General features: G+C 43.7%; 1 protein-coding gene across 1 annotated transcript in view; it reads right to left on the bottom strand.

Annotated features, from left to right (window-relative positions):
• Dner (delta/notch like EGF repeat containing) overlaps positions 1-12,464 on the bottom strand; it is a 291,214-nt gene extending 278,750 nt beyond the window's left edge. Inside the window, exon 1 of the mRNA XM_027942023.2 lies at positions 12,189-12,464. Coding sequence (XP_027797824.2) covers positions 12,189-12,464 — 276 coding nt within the window. The remainder of the gene's footprint in view (positions 1-12,188) is intronic.
• Between the last annotated feature and the right edge of the window lie 4,908 nt (positions 12,465-17,372).

Below are 17,372 nucleotides of genomic sequence, written 5' to 3'. Positions count from 1 at the left end.
TTTTTAGTTTTCATGTGATCAAGTTTCATCCATTTTCCTGCAAATGACATAATTTCATTTTTATTACTGAATAAAATTCCATCATGTATACACACCACACTGTCTCTATCCACTCATCCGTCGGTGGGCACAGAGGCTGGTTCCATAGTTTGACTATTGTGAACTGCACTGAGAAGCAGCCTTTCATCTGGAGACCCTCAAAGGAAGCAGGTCTATGGCTGAGCCCCTCTTCCTGGGAGAGAAGACCCGACCCAGCAAGGAAGGGAGCCTTCTGGGATCCACAGGGAATGGCAGGGAGGAATAAGGAAGAGGTCAGCCCAGCTTTCCCTGCGGTGCCCTGTCCCCTGCTGCTCCCATCTCCTTGGCAACACTCACATGTCAATGTTGTCCAAGAAAGGACATTTACAAATAAATGGAAGAAAGAAGGCAGCTACTAGAAGACTTAGGTTAGGAGCAAGGCTCTGGACTTACCCTAGTTCCCACTGGCTCTGCTTACCTAGAAAACCTTCTCTATGTCTCCAACATTGGCCACTGAGAGAGATCAAGTTGTGGTTTTTAAAAAGGTGTCAACATCAGGTTTTAGCATCATACTGTTAAGGCTGAACACAAAATTAACAAGATTTTTCCTTAGGAAACCAAAAGGTTGACTTCCCTTTCTATCAGTTTAGCTCCGAAGTCCCCACCCTGCCCTATCCAGCCCTCCCTTTCCAAAAGGAAAAAACAATAACAGTGAATTTACTTCTCTCCAGCTGAGAGTTTATTTTGTGCTTCATAGAAATGCTAATTAGTTCTTTTTTTTTTCTGTCTCTCCTATTAGTTGTCTCATTATGAGGCTTTTCTACAGAAATGAAAGAATTCCCTTTTGCAAAAGCAAAAAAAGAAAAAACCCAGTGGTCAATTTTAAAAAGTGCAGATGATGATAGAGGACCGCAGAAATCCCTGGTCAGGAGAATAAGGTTGTTCTCAAGGGGAAAGAGCTAAAAATACAATACAGAGATTAAAGCATAAAGGAAATTAGCATTTTGCTGAATATTAGGACAAATCTTTTTCTGCCTGAGCCTGGAAGAGGAACTCTTTTTGAAATCAGACCATGACAAGGACTTTTAAGAAATTCTTTATTATCCAATAATACCATTAAAATTAACTTAGTGGTTTTAATAAAATACTAAGGAAGCCACACCAATTATTAAAGAAGAAATATGCTGAGTCATTATTTTTATAAAAAAGCATTGAAGAATCCTAATCGTTACAGAATCATTTCAGTTTTCCAGTCTCAATAAAAAGTTGAGACATTTGAAAAGGTTTAAATATGATTTATGCCAACCCCTGCTTAAAATAGGCATAAGTTGTGGCCATATCTCATACTATGTTCTAAAAAGGTCAGAGGTCGGCTCTACCAATATAAATCCTGGCCAAAATGGAATTCTTCAAAAGTAAACTCTTGGCTCAAATCGGAGTTCTCAACATATTTGTATAGTAATGATAATGGCATCAAACATAAGAACTCTAATTAAAAGTTATCAACCACCCCCATTGATGAGTCTGGTTAATTAAGAACCAAAAATCTTAAGCTTCTAAAGACTAAAACAACAAGTGTAAGCAAGATCAAAGGAAAACTACAGACAGGGGCACAGTGTTCACAACACAAAGAACCAAGGAGTGATTTCCTTCATTAACAAAGAGCTGTTACAAATCAATAGGGGGAAAAAAACCTCAACCCAAAGGAAATAAGGCAAAAATAACAGTAGACAATTCATAAAGAATGTTTTCCCACCTTTATAATTTCAAAAATGCAAAGAGAAGGCAGGAGATATAGCTCAGTGACAAAGCACTTGCCTAGCATGTGTGAGGTCCTGGGTTTGATCTCAGCACTGAAAACAATAAGTAAAATAAAAACAAAAACGCAAAGAGAACCAGTAAGATGTCATGTTTTACATATCAATTAACGCACATATACACAAAATAAAACTTTGAATGCCAGTGTGGATAAAAATGTGAGTAAATAGGCATTCTTATATGCTGTTAGTAAACATGTAAAATTATTCAAGCTTTTTGGATGACACTTTAACAACACTAATTAGAAGGTATGTGGAGGGGTGGCTATGTGTTGCGGGGTGGTTGGGGCAACAGTATTATAACAAAAAGATTGGAAAGAATGTGCATTATTGAGGACATAAAGGAATACATAACTATGCAGACAGCAGAGGACTGGGGTGTGGATCCGTGGTAGAGCATGTGCTCAGCATGCAGAAGGCCCTGGGTTGGATCCTCAGCAGCCCTGGGGAATACTATCCATTGGAATACCATTCATCCAAAGAATGAGCTCGCTTTCCATTTTAAGACACAGTAACATATTCAAAACAGATTCAGGAAAAAGTTGCCGTACATAGTGGATAGGAAGATTTCGTTTTTATATTAAACACATGTGCATGTAAGTATTTACATAGTTTTCATATGTGTTTATGTGTACAGAGAAGAAAATGTAAAGCTACACTAAAATGTGAACAGTGAGTGGTGCAGAGGCAGAGGGTAAGATAATTAGCAAAGAGGCAGAGCAGGCAAGACAAGTTGACCCATAGGCCTTTTTTTACCACGTTTGCACAGATTTTTAATGCCTTGGCAGTTTGACAGTTACCCCAGAGGGGCCAATGAAGACATAAAGCTATGAGCCGATTCCATACACAAGTTAAATTCAGGTTAATAAAATTTGCCTTAGGTGATAAGAATTTGACTAACCCTTCAGAAAAATTTGACTAACCCTTCAGAAAAAAGCTGGGAATCAGAACAGGGACTCGTCAGACCTTTGGGATGAGGTTGCCAGATTTGGCAAATCCACATGTAGGATTCCACATTAAACTTGAATCTTAGATAAACGAAGTGTAATATTTGGCACATATTTTATATGCATTGTTTATCTGAAATTCAGTCTGAACTGAGCATCCTGTACTTTATCCTGCACCCCTACCCTGTGACACTTCCTGGTCCCTGATGGACTCCTAACCTGTGCCTCAATCCAGGCCCAGAGGTCACCAGATATTCAGCTGCTGCTTCTTCCAATCCAGTGGTAGATTTATGGATGGATGACTCCTTAAAGAACCCCAGGAAATGAGTGGACCATTCCCCTCTAGGATATGCACACACACGGTGGGCATCTCAGTACATCCACCTACTCCTGAACTCAACTGTGGAGCCCAGGTTCAGAATCCTAGTCCCACCTAAGTGCAAAATTTTATCCTGTTTTTTTGGGAATTCTTGTCATCTCAATATCTCCCCGGTTCCCCCTTCTATGCTCTCCTAAAGAGCAGGTTCCAAAGGATCTAGATGAGACAAAACGATTTGGTAGATTGACAGGGATCGTGCCTCCTGACTCCATGCTTCCCAGAAGCTACAATAGTCTCAAAACAGTATGGAATCGACAAAGAGACAGATCTATGAACTCAACAGAAGAGAATGAAGAGTTGGGAAGCCGACCGACACAAGTATGGTCAAATGATTTTTGGACAAAGCTGTCATCACAGTTTGGATCTGGAATCTTCCACCAAGGTTTGTGTGTTGACTTGGTCTCCAGTGTGGCACCACTCAGAGGTGGGGCTCTGGGATGGAACTGGTTCATGAAAGGTCTGACCTTATCAATGAATCAGTCCATTGATGGCATTATGGGGACGTACCAGGAACTTGAGGAGGGAGGGTCGAGACGGAGGAAGTAGGTCACCAGGATGGTGACCTGGAGGGCTATGATCTTGTCCAGTCTTTTCCCCCCAGCCTCTCTCCCTCCCCACCGCCCCCACTTCCGTGAACAGCCTTGCCTCGCCATACCCACTGTGGTGTTCCGCCTCACAACCAGCCCACAGCCATGGAGCCAAGCAAGACGGACAGAAACCATCAAAATAAACCTTTCCTCTCCAGGTTGACCTTCTTGGCTATCTTGTCACAGTGATGGCAAGCTGACTAACAGAGGTGCCAAAATGATTTAATGGAGATAGATGATCTTTTCAACAGATGTTTCTGGAACAATCAGATATCATCTGTTTAAAAATAATGAACAAAACTGCAGTAATAAGAACTACAAAACTACATTCAAACAAAACATCCAAATACTAAAAAGGGGACGTAGGACCAAATGTAAAACCTAAAACGTGAAAAAACATAGGATGAAAACATGAGGACATCTCTGAGGTCTTGAGTTAGGCAAAGATTTCTTAGTTCACAAAAAAATCACAATCCATAAAAGAAAAAAAATTACTTACACTTTATCCACTTTAAAAACCTGCCCTTTAAAAGGTTCTATTAAGAAAATTAAATGCCACAGACTGGGAGAAAATATTTGTAAATCACATATCAAATAAAGGCTATGTGTGCAAAATATGGGGGAAAACTCTTGCAGCTCACACACACGGATACTTCATCAAGATAATGGATAGCAAATAGCATATGCAGAGATGGGCATCATGAACCAACACGGAAATGCAAATTAAGCCCACAATAGGATACCACTACACACTTACTAGAAAAGCTAGAATCTAAATCACCAACATTATACCAAGAACTGACAGGGACACACACAACTGGAACTCTTTTATTGTTGGTAGCAATGAATCATGTAGCTGTTCTGGAAAAGAGTTTGGCAGCTACTCAGAGTTTAACATGCATTCACCACGTGACCTAGCAACCCCAGTAAATCCTAAGTATTAACTCAAGGGAATGCTTGTGATCTCCCATGGAAGAAGGACTAGATAGTCTTCCTCTCTGGTGATTACTTCTACCACAGAAACTCCAGAAAGGAGTTTCAGTCTGCCTCTGGAACCCCAAAGCAATTACAAATCCTCCTTTAAGTGAACTATAAGAACCAGGTAAGTACCAGCACTGAAATTCTAAAGGATGTACCAGGCCGGGAGCTGTGAGCAAAACATAGCAGAGTTTTCTTTCCAAGTGACTTTTCGTTATGTGCACTGGTTTCCTTTCTCAGATCTCCACTCTTTTCAAAAGCCCTATACTTTTATTTCTCCAAGGGGGGAAAAAAATCAACATTTTACTGACTCAAAGCATCCCTCCAAAAACTAAAACTGCTTCATCTGGAACCACTAACTCCTCTTTTCTTCTCTGCTCCCCTCTAGTACTTACTTGAGGTTCAAGGCCACAGCAAATATAGTGATAGTAATAAACTATACCCAAGGCCACAATGCCCAGGCTCAGATGTCATGGCGCTGGATGACCCGTGGTAAATTTCCTTAGCCATAAAGTGAAGAATCATAAGCACTTTTATAAAAATGGCACTTTTTAAAAAATTTGTGTTTATAGAAGGCCAATTTGTGCCAGAGACAGCTTCTTCCCCTGTCCCCTGCCCAGTTCTGGGTATCACCCTTCTATATCCTACCAACCACCCTATTAATAAATGAGGACATAGGTTTCAGGAAAGCTAATGAGCTGGTAGGAACTCAGCAGGGATTCATTTTCACATGCACCTGAAACCTTTCAGGTTAGCATTTTTTTTCCCCTTGCTGCCTGCACCTCCCCAGAAATAGACTGTTACTGGACATCCAAGTATTGACCAAGGGCAGATATAAAATGAAAAGTTAAGGACTATCCTGGAACATTCTAGAAATTTAAGCATTTTGAAGACAGGGACTCTGCTTATCCTTCTGTTTGTCAGCCCACTGGTCAGCCCAAGAGTCTGAGCTACAGATATCCATCAAGAAGGAATAGAAAGGGAACAAGCCTTTAGCTAAGTCAAATAAATCAAAATGAAAAAATAAAATATTTCCACAAACATGTGCAGAAATATTTAGGAGAAGGTCAAAAGCCACATAATAAACATCTTTGGCCTTGCAGCCATACTGTGCATGGCCCGGACAACACAAATGAAAAAGGTGACTGTGCATGACACAGACTTAGCCACAGACACTGATGTTTGAATTTCATAGGATTATCACCAAAAAAAATTATCCTCATTTTTTTCAACTGCTTAAAAATATTAATGTCATTCTTAGCCCGGGGGCGGAGGGGGAGGAGAGGGGATGTGGATTGTGTTTTTCCAACCCCTGATTTAGTTCATCAGAAAAGTATTTTTATGAAGAAGTTTTATTAGAAATGTAAAAGCCAAGGCTACTTCAAAAAAGCCTTTGGAAAAATATTTTGCACTTCCCAGAACAGACTCAGAAAGTATTACACAGGTTAACTGTCTTCGAGAAATTTCCTCCTCCTAAACACAGCCCCCGCACACATGCCCTGGATCTGTCCCATGGGACCCAGTGCCCCCCGATCCCCTAACTGTATCCCACTGAGGCCAGTACTTACTCAGCAATATTTATGGAGCACCTCCCGAATCCAAGGGAGACCTGGATCGACCCTTTCACTTACCGGCTTTACCTGCTCTTAGTTCCTAAATACACCCTTTAGTTTTTAACTTGTTTCACCTGCTTTTAGTTGACTTTAAAAATCACCAATTTGAGAGGCGTGTGAGCCATGACCTCTGGTGTGTGGGCCATGATAGTGACCGCTGATGAAGTTTGATTCTATGCAAGCAAACCGCCAATCACTTCCTAACCACCATCCATCTTTCCTCAGGCCTCGTCCCATCAATAGCTCCATACCCTTTCCTCAGGGAGACGAATTTGAGATTTGCCGTCCTGGCTCTATACACAGTCACCTCGTGAATAAACTCTTTGTCTTTTGCAAAACTCATTGGCAGGCCACACAGTGGGCCAAAGAGGCCTAGCCTGGTAACACTACTACACGTAGCTCCTGCACTGGGAGCCTGTCTGCCCTCACTCCAGCTGGGAGAGCAGGCCCCTGCTCTTAAAGACAACAGTTCCAAGATGCACATCCTGATTATTGATTGGAGATTAGTGAGTTCAAATAAAAACAATTAGTGATTCCATAACAACCTAAGATTGCCAGCACATGCTCCTTTTGCTCTGTGTTAGGTTCTTTGTACCCAGGTGACAGGAGGAGCTACCTTTCCTTGGTGGTGTCTCCTTGGGGGCTTGGTACTAACAAGACATTTTTCTAAGCCACACCCACCTTCAAGGTTGGCATCAGGATCCTGTCTCCACAGATGAGAACCCCAAGCCTCAGAGGGAGAAGCTGCTCCTCAGAGGGCACCGGGGCCAGATTCCAAGCCAGGTCTCACTCCCACGCTGTGCTCCTTTCACTCAGAATCCACTTGCGGATGCAAAATCTACACTTGAGAAGGCTGTCCAGGAATTCCTGGACCTGGGACCTGGATGCCCTCTGGGTCAGAACGAACAAGAGTGGATGTGACTATCTTATTTTCTTTGCCTCGTGCTGCATGCTGGCAGGCTGGGTATGACAGACGATGAGAGCCTAGCAGTCTTCTCAGCCCTGATGATACAGTAGAATCACCTGGAGCGGACTTACAAATGACCGATGCCCAGGCCCCACCCCAGACCAATTAAATCAGAATCTGGGGGATGGAGCAAAGAAGGACCCAGAATGGTTGTTAAAGCTCCCAGGTGACCCCAATAAGCAGCCAGGGCTGAGGGCAGGTGAAGCAGGGGAGGAGGTAAATACATAGACATTCTGTCTAGGAAAGTAGGCCATGTCTCTGGGTTTTGATTGTGGGGACAGGATTCTGCAGTTGCTGCTCTAGGTTAGGTGGCTCTGACCACAGCCGCTTCCTGAGTTAGTAAGGACGTAAAGACTCTAAAAATACAACCCGGCATTCAGCTTTCTGACTCAAATGCCCTTCAACTTCAGACTAGGTTTTCTTCCTCTGATGCTTGTGAAATGAGGACATAAACAAAACCATCTTGGATGGCACCATGTCACATGAGATGCTTAAGTGAAGAAGCTAGGACCAGAATGCATCCTTGTCAGGTGGCCCATGTGAGGAAGGCGACGTTTCCTAAAAATACACCAAGAGCACCATGCATGAAATAAGAAAATTGTAAGTTAATAACACCAAAAAAGTCAACTGCTTCCTTCTTAAAATTGTTACAGGAATTTTGACACTTTTTTCTTTCGTTTCAAAGGAAAATGTCAAGTCACCGAGAATTTCCTGAGAAATCGTTTATTTCAGAGTAAAAGAACTATGTGTTTATAAAAATTCTAATGCAATTAATCTGTCATTTTAAAAACTTATGTCATAGCATAGCTCATCCTCATAGAGAGAAAAGATCAAGTCTGTTCATTGAAGGAAAACAACGACAGACAGTGAATAAATTGGAATAATCATAGTTTACACAGGGAAAAGATAATCCTCTCTTGATATACCTTGTACTTGCGTAACATTTTGCTTTTTCAAAATGTTTTAAAATTCATCCTCACCACACTTCCTTATACTTATAGAAAAAACTTTATAGGGTTCTTATTTTCAAGTTGCATCATTTCTATAAAGAAAATAAGTATTATTAGTCCATTTTAGAGATATGAATATTGAGATTCAGGGATGGACAATGACTTTCTCAAGGTTATAAATATTTAATAGAATGGCCAGAGAAAGAAGCAATGTCCTGGGGCTGGGGATATAGCTCAGTGGTACAGCGCTAGCCCAGAACGCATGAGGCCCCATATTCCATCACCAGTACCACAAAACAAAACAACAACAACCCACACAAAAAAAGGGCAGCAATGTCCTTTGACATTGCTGCTGGTATTCAACATCTTGCACATATCACAGTGTGAGGTTTGTGTTTGTGTGTGTGTGTGTGCGCACGCACGCGCACACGTAAAGTCCAGTAGAAAACACCAATGCCATACAAAGAACTAGATTCTAGATTTCTATGTTGTTCTTTGTTAGCAAATCTCAATTTTAAAAATGTGTTCACCATTTCATGTTAGCATGTTTGATCAGAAGAGAGGATTATAGAATCAGCTTAATGAGTAACATTAATTTGCATGAAAAGCAGCTGCCCTTTTTCTTTCCAAGTGCAGAAATTGACACATTTTTATTATAATTTGAAAGAATATATTCCTTAGCAAACATGTAATTTAAAAAAAAAAAAAGGTGACTGCTTGGATATTTTGCAAAGAATTAGTTCATTTAAATAAAATAAACTTAACAACAAACATTAAAATAATCCTTACCCTTGATGGATAGCCCAGTATAAAAGAGGACCTCCTGTACCACTTGCCAGAAAAACTGGTCAAACGGCCACCACCTCTGATACCTGCCTGTTTCCCCATCCAAACCAGAATACAAACAACCTCAAATTTTAACAAGTTAAAGTTTTTTTTTTTTCAAACCTACCTGAAACATTTATATTTCTTTTACTTAGCATCACTTGCATGTTATTATGGGAAAACACCTTCAGAGAAGACCCAGAATTCTGGTGGCTTGAGAAAGCAAGAAACAGAGGCTGGCTTGGGGCCTAGGTTGGAGCTGCACCGTGTGCCTGGTTGGAACCTCCCAGGAACACCAAAGAAGGAAGGCCTCAGGCTCTTATTAGCTTGCCTAGGCACGGGGGATGGGGAGAGACAGCATGGTGAGGCTTAAAAGCTGTCAACAAACATCAAAAAGTGGAATCAGACTCTTTGGGACCAACCCTGTGAGGTAATTTGAAAATGAGGGAACAGACACCCCTGCTACAATTTCCAGATCCTGTGAGTTCCTTGTTCCTCAGATAACACAGAAGCACCTGGGACACCACATGCTTCCCCAGCCAGCACCAAGAGGCCCCCCAGAAAAGCTCAAGACAGCCTCACCCCTTTGGGTCCCAATTAGTGGTTCCTGGTTTTCTCAAAATTTTCCACACAAAGGGAAATTTCTAGATTCGAATGCCACTATTGTCAACATGACTGCTTTTGTAATTAGAGGAGGGGTGGCACTCTCTGTTTAAAAGAGTCTCTTCACACACAGATCAAATTCCATCTTCAATTTATCCTGTGAACAACCACACGGGCTGCAATAGGGACCTTCCCTCCCCTTATCTGTAGCTGAGTATGTGGGGATTTTGTTGTTGTTTTGTTTTTTTCTAATTTCTCTATTGAGGTTGCCTTTTGTAGTATTGTTATCTGTTTTGTTCTCTGTTCCTATAGAAATGAGAGTCTGGAGTCTTACTGCAAGCTCATGAAAGATTAAATTAAAATCATCAGGAATGAATTTTTTATGGGCTATAATGGCCATAAGGCCAGAAGCTCTTCTGGGTAACCAGGTCGGAACTGCTAAGTTTTCCTGTTAGAATTACAGTTACTGCACTCTCTCCAACGAGGACCTCGGAGCATCCAGTGTCCTTTCTCAGGTGGACAGTATTCACAAAGCCAAGCCTGCTGAAGTGGGAACTACACAGGAAACTGGAATCTGTTTTGAACCAGTTGGTTCTGCAATATTTATGTATTAGTTCATGACTTTTCTGAATAAATTACCTTATATATCAAGTCGCTACTTAAGACAAATCAAAATATTTGTGCTTCTCTGTTAGTCATCTTTTGAAAGCACTAACACACTCTTCCCCTTTCTTGAAGATTTCTTATATCTAATTTTAGAGTCACCAAAAAAAAAAAAAAAAATCTCCGAGTTGTGTTAAATTCCCAATGCCCAGTCTTCTTCAGGTTGATCTGAACTAATGTGCACACTCACCTTCTTTCTCCTGCCTATTCCCACTATATTCTGGGTGCAGGTCAGCTCTTTATTTCAAAGGAGGAATTCAGACCTTGTTGTAAATGCAACAATCATTTAATAGAAGCTGCCGGACAACTCACTTCTTCAGGAAAAGTCATATAAATCATCAATCAGCAGGGAGAATTAGTATGATTCATTCTCTGATTTTTCATTTGCATTTCTCATTTTGGCAAAAGCAAGACTTTGTTCTAATGGTTAGGATGGTTCCACTAGGCACTTCTCCTAAAGAGCTGACATACCCCAAACATACTCCTGGTGTTCATATCACAAAATTCACCACCACCATCATCATCCTTGAAGGAATTAAAGCGTCTTGAAACCAGTTAACAAAGAAGAAGAAAAAAATACTGAAAATACAAACTCGAGCTCATAATTCGCTATCAAATAAAAAAAAGATTCTAGACGAATAGCAAAAATTCAGTCAAGGTCAAGCTTTTCAATCCCATTTACCTCCGCTAAATAAATAAATAAATAAAGTCTATGTTATAAACAGAGAGACCTTTTTCCCCTTTTTAGAAAAGCCCATTTGAGCACCGTCAAAGTAACTCTTCTTTGTATCATATTTGCATGAAACAAACTCCTCCACCCTAAATATAAGGAAGAAAGCAAGCGATCCCAAATACTCTCCACGTTCACGTGGTTTGATTTAATCATTTCGGATTCATCCTTACCCTGGAAAGAGACTTGAGGATTTTCTACCTACACACTTGGCCCTACCAATTCGCCCTCTGAAAATGTGAATGCGAATGGGTGTCGCCGAGCTTCAATATACTTGGAAAAGCCTCATTTATTATTTTGTACCAAATTCTCTTGGAAATCTCTAATTCAAGGACGGTGGCTAGCCCGCTCGCCTTCCTTCTACCGCCACACTCTTCTGGGAGTCGTCCCTGTGCCCTGCTCACACCCTGGCTGCCAGCCCCCAGAGTACGCCTCGAGGAGCGTCCAGCCAGAAGGGCGACGCCGCCAGCCCCACGCTTAAGGGCGCCGCGAATGCCTCGCACTGTTCCAGTGCCCTCTCCCACGCCTAGAAAGGGCTGGTTGCAGGCCGAGTGGAGGCAGCTGCCCTCCGGCCTATGGCTGCTTGTCAGAGCTCTTCTAAGTGGAGGGAGGAGAGGAAAGTAGTGGACCACCTGGCACCCGGCCCACCGCCACCTGCCTCCCACATCATGCACCCTCGACACACATAGGGTCCAATGGGACAGGAAGCAGGGGCTAGCTGAACACCCAACACCTCACTAGGGATGCTTGGAGCCGGCTCCTCTGGGCTGCCACCCTGGGCGCGGAGACCGCGCTCTAGCAGAAATTGGCTCGGTCGGGGCCAGGAGGGGCGCGCCACTCTGTGGCCAGCGGTCGTGACAAGAGTACTGGGGCTGGGGTGGTTTCTGGGCCCTGGGCTGGCATCGCCCGCGAATTAGTGTGGGCAGGGGAGCCGCACCTAGCCGCACCTAAAGGATCGGTCCAGAGGTAGGTTCCTTTCGCTCCCTAAAGTGGCAAAAGCCAGTCTCGGGCGTGCTGGAGCCCCGCGTCAGGCAGCAGCAGCAAGGGCGGGCAGGGAGAGGACGCGGGTCTCCAGCCTGCCCTTCTCCCCGCGCGTGCCGCGTCCACTCACCTGGCAGTCGCTGCCGGAGACCCCAGCGGGACAAGTGCAACTGTAGCCGCGCTCCCCCGCGGAGACGGCATGCTCCTGGCCGGGCGCTGGATGTGGGGTGCACACGCCCCCGTTCCGGCACGGCTGTGCTGCACACGGTCCGGGTGCAGTCAGGGGCGCGGCGGGCACCGGGCTGGCGAGGCAGCCACCGTGGGGCCCAGCACTGAGCAGCAGCGGCAGCAGGGCCAGCGCGGGCAGCAGCTGCGCACCGGGCGCCTGGGCGCGGCGGGGAGGCATGGCTGGCCGGGAGGGCGCGGGAGCTAGAGCAGAAGCTGGGGCGCGGTGGCAGTGGTGGCGGCAGCGACCGTGGCGTCTGGGGCTGCTCGGCGGGGCCAGACGCCTCCTGCAGCTGCGGGGATCCGTGGTTCCCCAGGCAACCGCGGGCGGGGCTGGAGGGGCGGGGCTAACGGGGGCGGGGCACCAGGGAGGAGGACAGAGGAGTAGGAACGCTTTCCTTGTAGGGAGTTGGGGCTGGAGTTCCAGGAAGACTGCCCTGGGTCCTCGGCCCTAAGGGGTCGGTGTCGCGAGCTTGTCCGAAAGCCCCGAGTGCGCAGCGATGGTAGCGCGAGACTGTAAGGGGAGCTAGGAGATGCTTGGGCAGGAGAGAGGATGGAGAGGTCCACGCAGGCTGGAGGGAGGACTTGACTGCTAGCAGCAGCCACCCGCGGCCTCTTGGCGCAGAATCTGTGACACCGCAGCGGGCACCGGCCTGACCTCATTCTCCGGGGCTGCTCCACCCGCTCCCACAACACTTGACACTTTCCCCAGCACACTTTCCTGCACCACCACAGAACCCAACGCCCAGATTGCTTGGAAGTGACTTCGTGTCCTATGGTGGGCCCTGGGCCCTTGTCCTTGGTGCTGACCGAGTCCGGTCTCTTCTCGCTGGCCCTATCCTGAGTTCAGAGCCCGCGGTGTCACTTAGAAATGCTTGTCCTTAGCTTGTGAGAGCTGGAAGAGGCCTCTGGATCAAAGTTCCCAACCTTGTTGTTAAACCAAGGAGGAAGTCCAGACCCAGTAGGTTAATTGACTCCCAGCCCAGAATTTTGTCAGAACAGTTTAAAAGCGCCGGTTCGCAAAGGCCCTGTGGGCAAGTGGACTTCCTGCTGATCTCTGCATGCAAGGATCATTCACAGTGACCTGTCTTGGGGACCTTTCTGAATGTCCTGCTTCCACCGCCAAAGAGGCCACTCTCCTCGGCCCAAAACTCAGCCCCGCTTTGTCTCCACCACCTGAACTTTCACAACCTCTACTTTGCATAGGCTCCCCAGAACTTGTTACCTTGTTTTTAAGGTGGCCTCATGGAAAAAAAAATGACCCCTTTCAGTTGATGGGTTTGATGGGTTTTTTTAGGGTTCACATAAATAGGTTTGTAAAAACTGGGCAAATAAGAAAGTAGGGAGTCCAAATGCTTGAGGAGACACAGATGAGCAGCCAGGGGCCATTAGAAGTCCTCCGGGAGGAAACAGGAGGCAAACTGTTCAGCCCTGTTCAGACACAGACACAAATGGCAGAGGTTTGTGCTTTAGGAGATTGCCTAAAATTCATGTGACATTGAAGGAAACCAGAGAGGTCTTCATGCAGCAGAGGAAATTCATACCTCCAAGTGGATCCAAACAGTATTACATTTTCCCTCACACCTGCTGTCTTTTTATCTGAGACCTCCTCTTAAGGGAAAAAAAAAAAAAAAAAAATCTTAATTTTGTGCCACGCCAGCACCCTCTGCTGGCACTAGTCTCATTATTCATGTGGTTTTGCACTTTCTGTGCCCCTGGAATCTACATCCTTTCTCCTGACACTAACTCTTCTATTCCAAGTCCCAGATTTATGGATAGTGCCACTCACTTCCTTCCACCACCACACACATGAATAAAGCAAAGGATTCGGTTTTTAAAATGTTGTAAGCTAATTAAAATCACATTTTTAGTTGATTACATTTTTGCCTAAGGGACCCCTTTGTGAATTACATAATACTTTGAAATAGAAGCCAATTAACAAGAGAGTTTATATTCTAAATGCTGATTTCTGAATTTTCCAGATAATATTCCATTTTTTAAAAGTCTGTCGTTAATCTTTAATAGTCATATTATTGCATAAACAATACGAGACCATTTTAGTTTTCTCCATACTAAAAAGGAAGACTAAATCTTTCAGTTTATAGGTAGAGCCATGTGATTAGTTTTGGAAAATAGAACATGGATTTGTATGCCCTGGCTCCAAAACATTGATACTCTAAGAACCACAGGTAATTACCATTGCCATGCTCAGAGAACTAGGCCTTTCCTATAGGCTCTGAAGGCTGGAAACTTGGCTGACAGTTTCCAACCATCTGTAAGACCCCCAAATACTCAACTACAAAGTCCAACTAATGCATTATCTTGTCTATTAACAGAAGTGATGAAAATAATATTTGCTTTACATTTAAGTGAAAGATAGAAATTTAATCATCCATGCCTTTGTTTATTATTCTAAACTTGTAGAACATCAAGTCTTCATCCATTTTCTTCATCTGTTTTGGACTTGTATAACAGAATGCAACAGACTGGGACATGTATAATGGAGAAACTTATAGACTCACAGATGAGGAAGCCCAATAACAAGGACTGGCACTTGTTAACGGTCTTCTTGCTGCATCATCTCATGGTAGAAAACAGAAAGACAAGAGAGTGCAAGAGGGGCCCTAACCTGCCCTTTTATAACGCCATTAATCCCACCCATGAGAGCAGAGTCCTATTTAAGAAGGCTTTTCGGAGGTAAAAATTGCATCACAAGGGCGCAAACTTCATCAAAGGATTGATGGGTCATGGCTAAATTGACTACAGAGAGGTGAAAACTGTAGAAGGTGGGACCTAGTTGGAGGAAGAAGGGCACTGGGGGTGTGCCCTGAAAGGGTATATCTTGTCCCTAGCATGTATGTGTGTGTTTCTCTCTCTCCAACCCCTTCCCTCCCTCCTGCCCCGCTCTCTCCCTCTACTTCCCGACTACCATGAGTGGACAGCTTTCCTCTACCATGCCCTTCTGCCATGATGCTGTGACTCATATCAGTCCCTAAACAATGGAGCCAGCTGACCAGGACATGAGACCTCTGAAACTGTAAGCCAAAATGAGTAATTCCCCTTTCAAGTGGTTTATCATGTATTTTGGTCACAACAAGGAAAAACTGACTAACAGGGTCACCTGGTATGACCTCCTAGGGCTTGAACTAACATTCCAACTGGAACACTGACATGGGGTGACAATCACCTCCAGCTTATAGGGAGCACCACAGATAGCTACCTTCTCTCCAGAGCCTCTCAGTGTTCTGCAGCCATTGGCAAGGTGGTCCCTGCACTTGTCTCCCACTCACAGAGTTGCCTGCAGACAGCACTCACTCCTCTGCCTCTGAGGACATCAGGGAATGCCTGTGCCCCTGCAGAGAAAAGGCCTGAACTTTGGACTGAAGCTGCAGTCCCCTTGAAAGAAAACTCAGCCACACACAGAGAGAAGAGACCTTTTTCCTGGCGATGATTTCCTTTCCAACAGTACCAAACAGCTTCCTCTGGTCACAGTAGTTTTAGGAGGACCTGTAAGCCCATTAGGCAAGTTACTTTGTCTCTTGGACTTTCGGATTCCACATAACATGGAGATAGAAATCCCTACTTTATAGACCTCTTGGGAGAAATAAATATAATGATGGTAATAATGCAGAGAATTTACAGTGAGCCAGGCACTAATATGAGTATATCTTACATATTACCTCACTTAATCCTAATGTCATCACCTTGAAGTAGAAACCATGACCTGTACCGAAATAAAAGAGAAAATTGAGCTGAGCATGATGATCACAGTGACTCAAGAGGCCAAGTTAGAAGGATCACAAATTCAAGGCCAGCCTGGGCAGCTTAGTGAGACCTGTCTCAAGGACAAAATAAAAACAGATGGGGATGAAACTCAGTGGTGGAGGGCCTCTGGGTTCAATCCTTAGTACATGAAGCAGGGATAGAGGTAGAGATACAGAGACATGTACACACATATATGTATATAAGTGTAATGCATGCCATCATATATAGTCAGCTCTCGGAATCCATGGGTTTGACAACCAACTATGGATCAAAAATACTTGGAAGAAAAATTACCGCTGTACTGAACATATGCCAACTTTTGTTCTTTGTCATTATTTCCTAAACAATATGCCATACCCTATCAACTATTTACATAGACTTTGCACTGTATTAAGTATTATAAGTAATAGAGATGATTCAAAGCTTACAGGAGAATATGTGTAGGTTTTGCAAATGCTATGCCTTTTTATATGAGGGAACCGAGCATCCATGGATTTTGATATTTGTGGAGGGTCCTAGAACCATTTCCCACAGATACCAAGAAACAACTGTATATGTATGCTATTTATATCCTATATGCATGTATAAAGTGCATGCCATATATGTATGTGTGACCCACAGGTCATGTATGTGATGTGTGTATGGTATACATGTACAATGTTGCATGGTATGGTGCACAGTATCTGTCAAGTTTTGACTTACTTATCAAGAAGCGACTGAGGGTTTTACTTTGTTTGCTTACTTGCTTTCTGATTAAGGTGACTACTACTCCTGAGTTGCAGAATTTCAACACGTCAAAATGGGACACACTCCAAAGATCTTATCCAAGGAGGAAGATGAGGCACTGAGGAGATGAATCACTACCTCAGGCCAGGTAGCAGCAGAAGCAGAATGAGACCCCAGTTTCCAGATGGCCAGTCTTATGTTCTTTTCACTGACCTGATCATCATCAAGCCAAAGGGCAGTGTAAAAATATAAATAAAGTTCATGGCAGTTCTAAGGATCTTCAAAGAATCTTTACAAAAAATGGACATGTTTTGCACAGGCTACAGCCAAGAACACCAGAACAATTGTCTTATTCCTGCAATTAGTAGTATCCTTATGATAATGAGTCACTGAAGTGTTTTAGCATATATACTGAGGTTATCTTATTCTGAATCATCACAGAACAATTCTCAAATGCTGTTTGAGATAGGCTCACATTTACTTTCTTCCCTCTAGACTTGTTCTGATTTGAATTAAACCACTGTTCTAGCAGCTGTTTAAAGAAGTTTTAATTTCTTTTACATTATCACTCTCATATTGATTTGATCTAGGGCAGGTT

This window comes from Marmota flaviventris, chromosome 11, assembly GCF_047511675.1.
Source record: "Marmota flaviventris isolate mMarFla1 chromosome 11, mMarFla1.hap1, whole genome shotgun sequence".
NCBI lineage: Eukaryota > Metazoa > Chordata > Mammalia > Rodentia > Sciuridae > Marmota > Marmota flaviventris.
The sequence above is the reverse complement of the archived record's forward strand: the minus strand, read 5'-3'. Positions and strand labels throughout refer to the sequence as shown.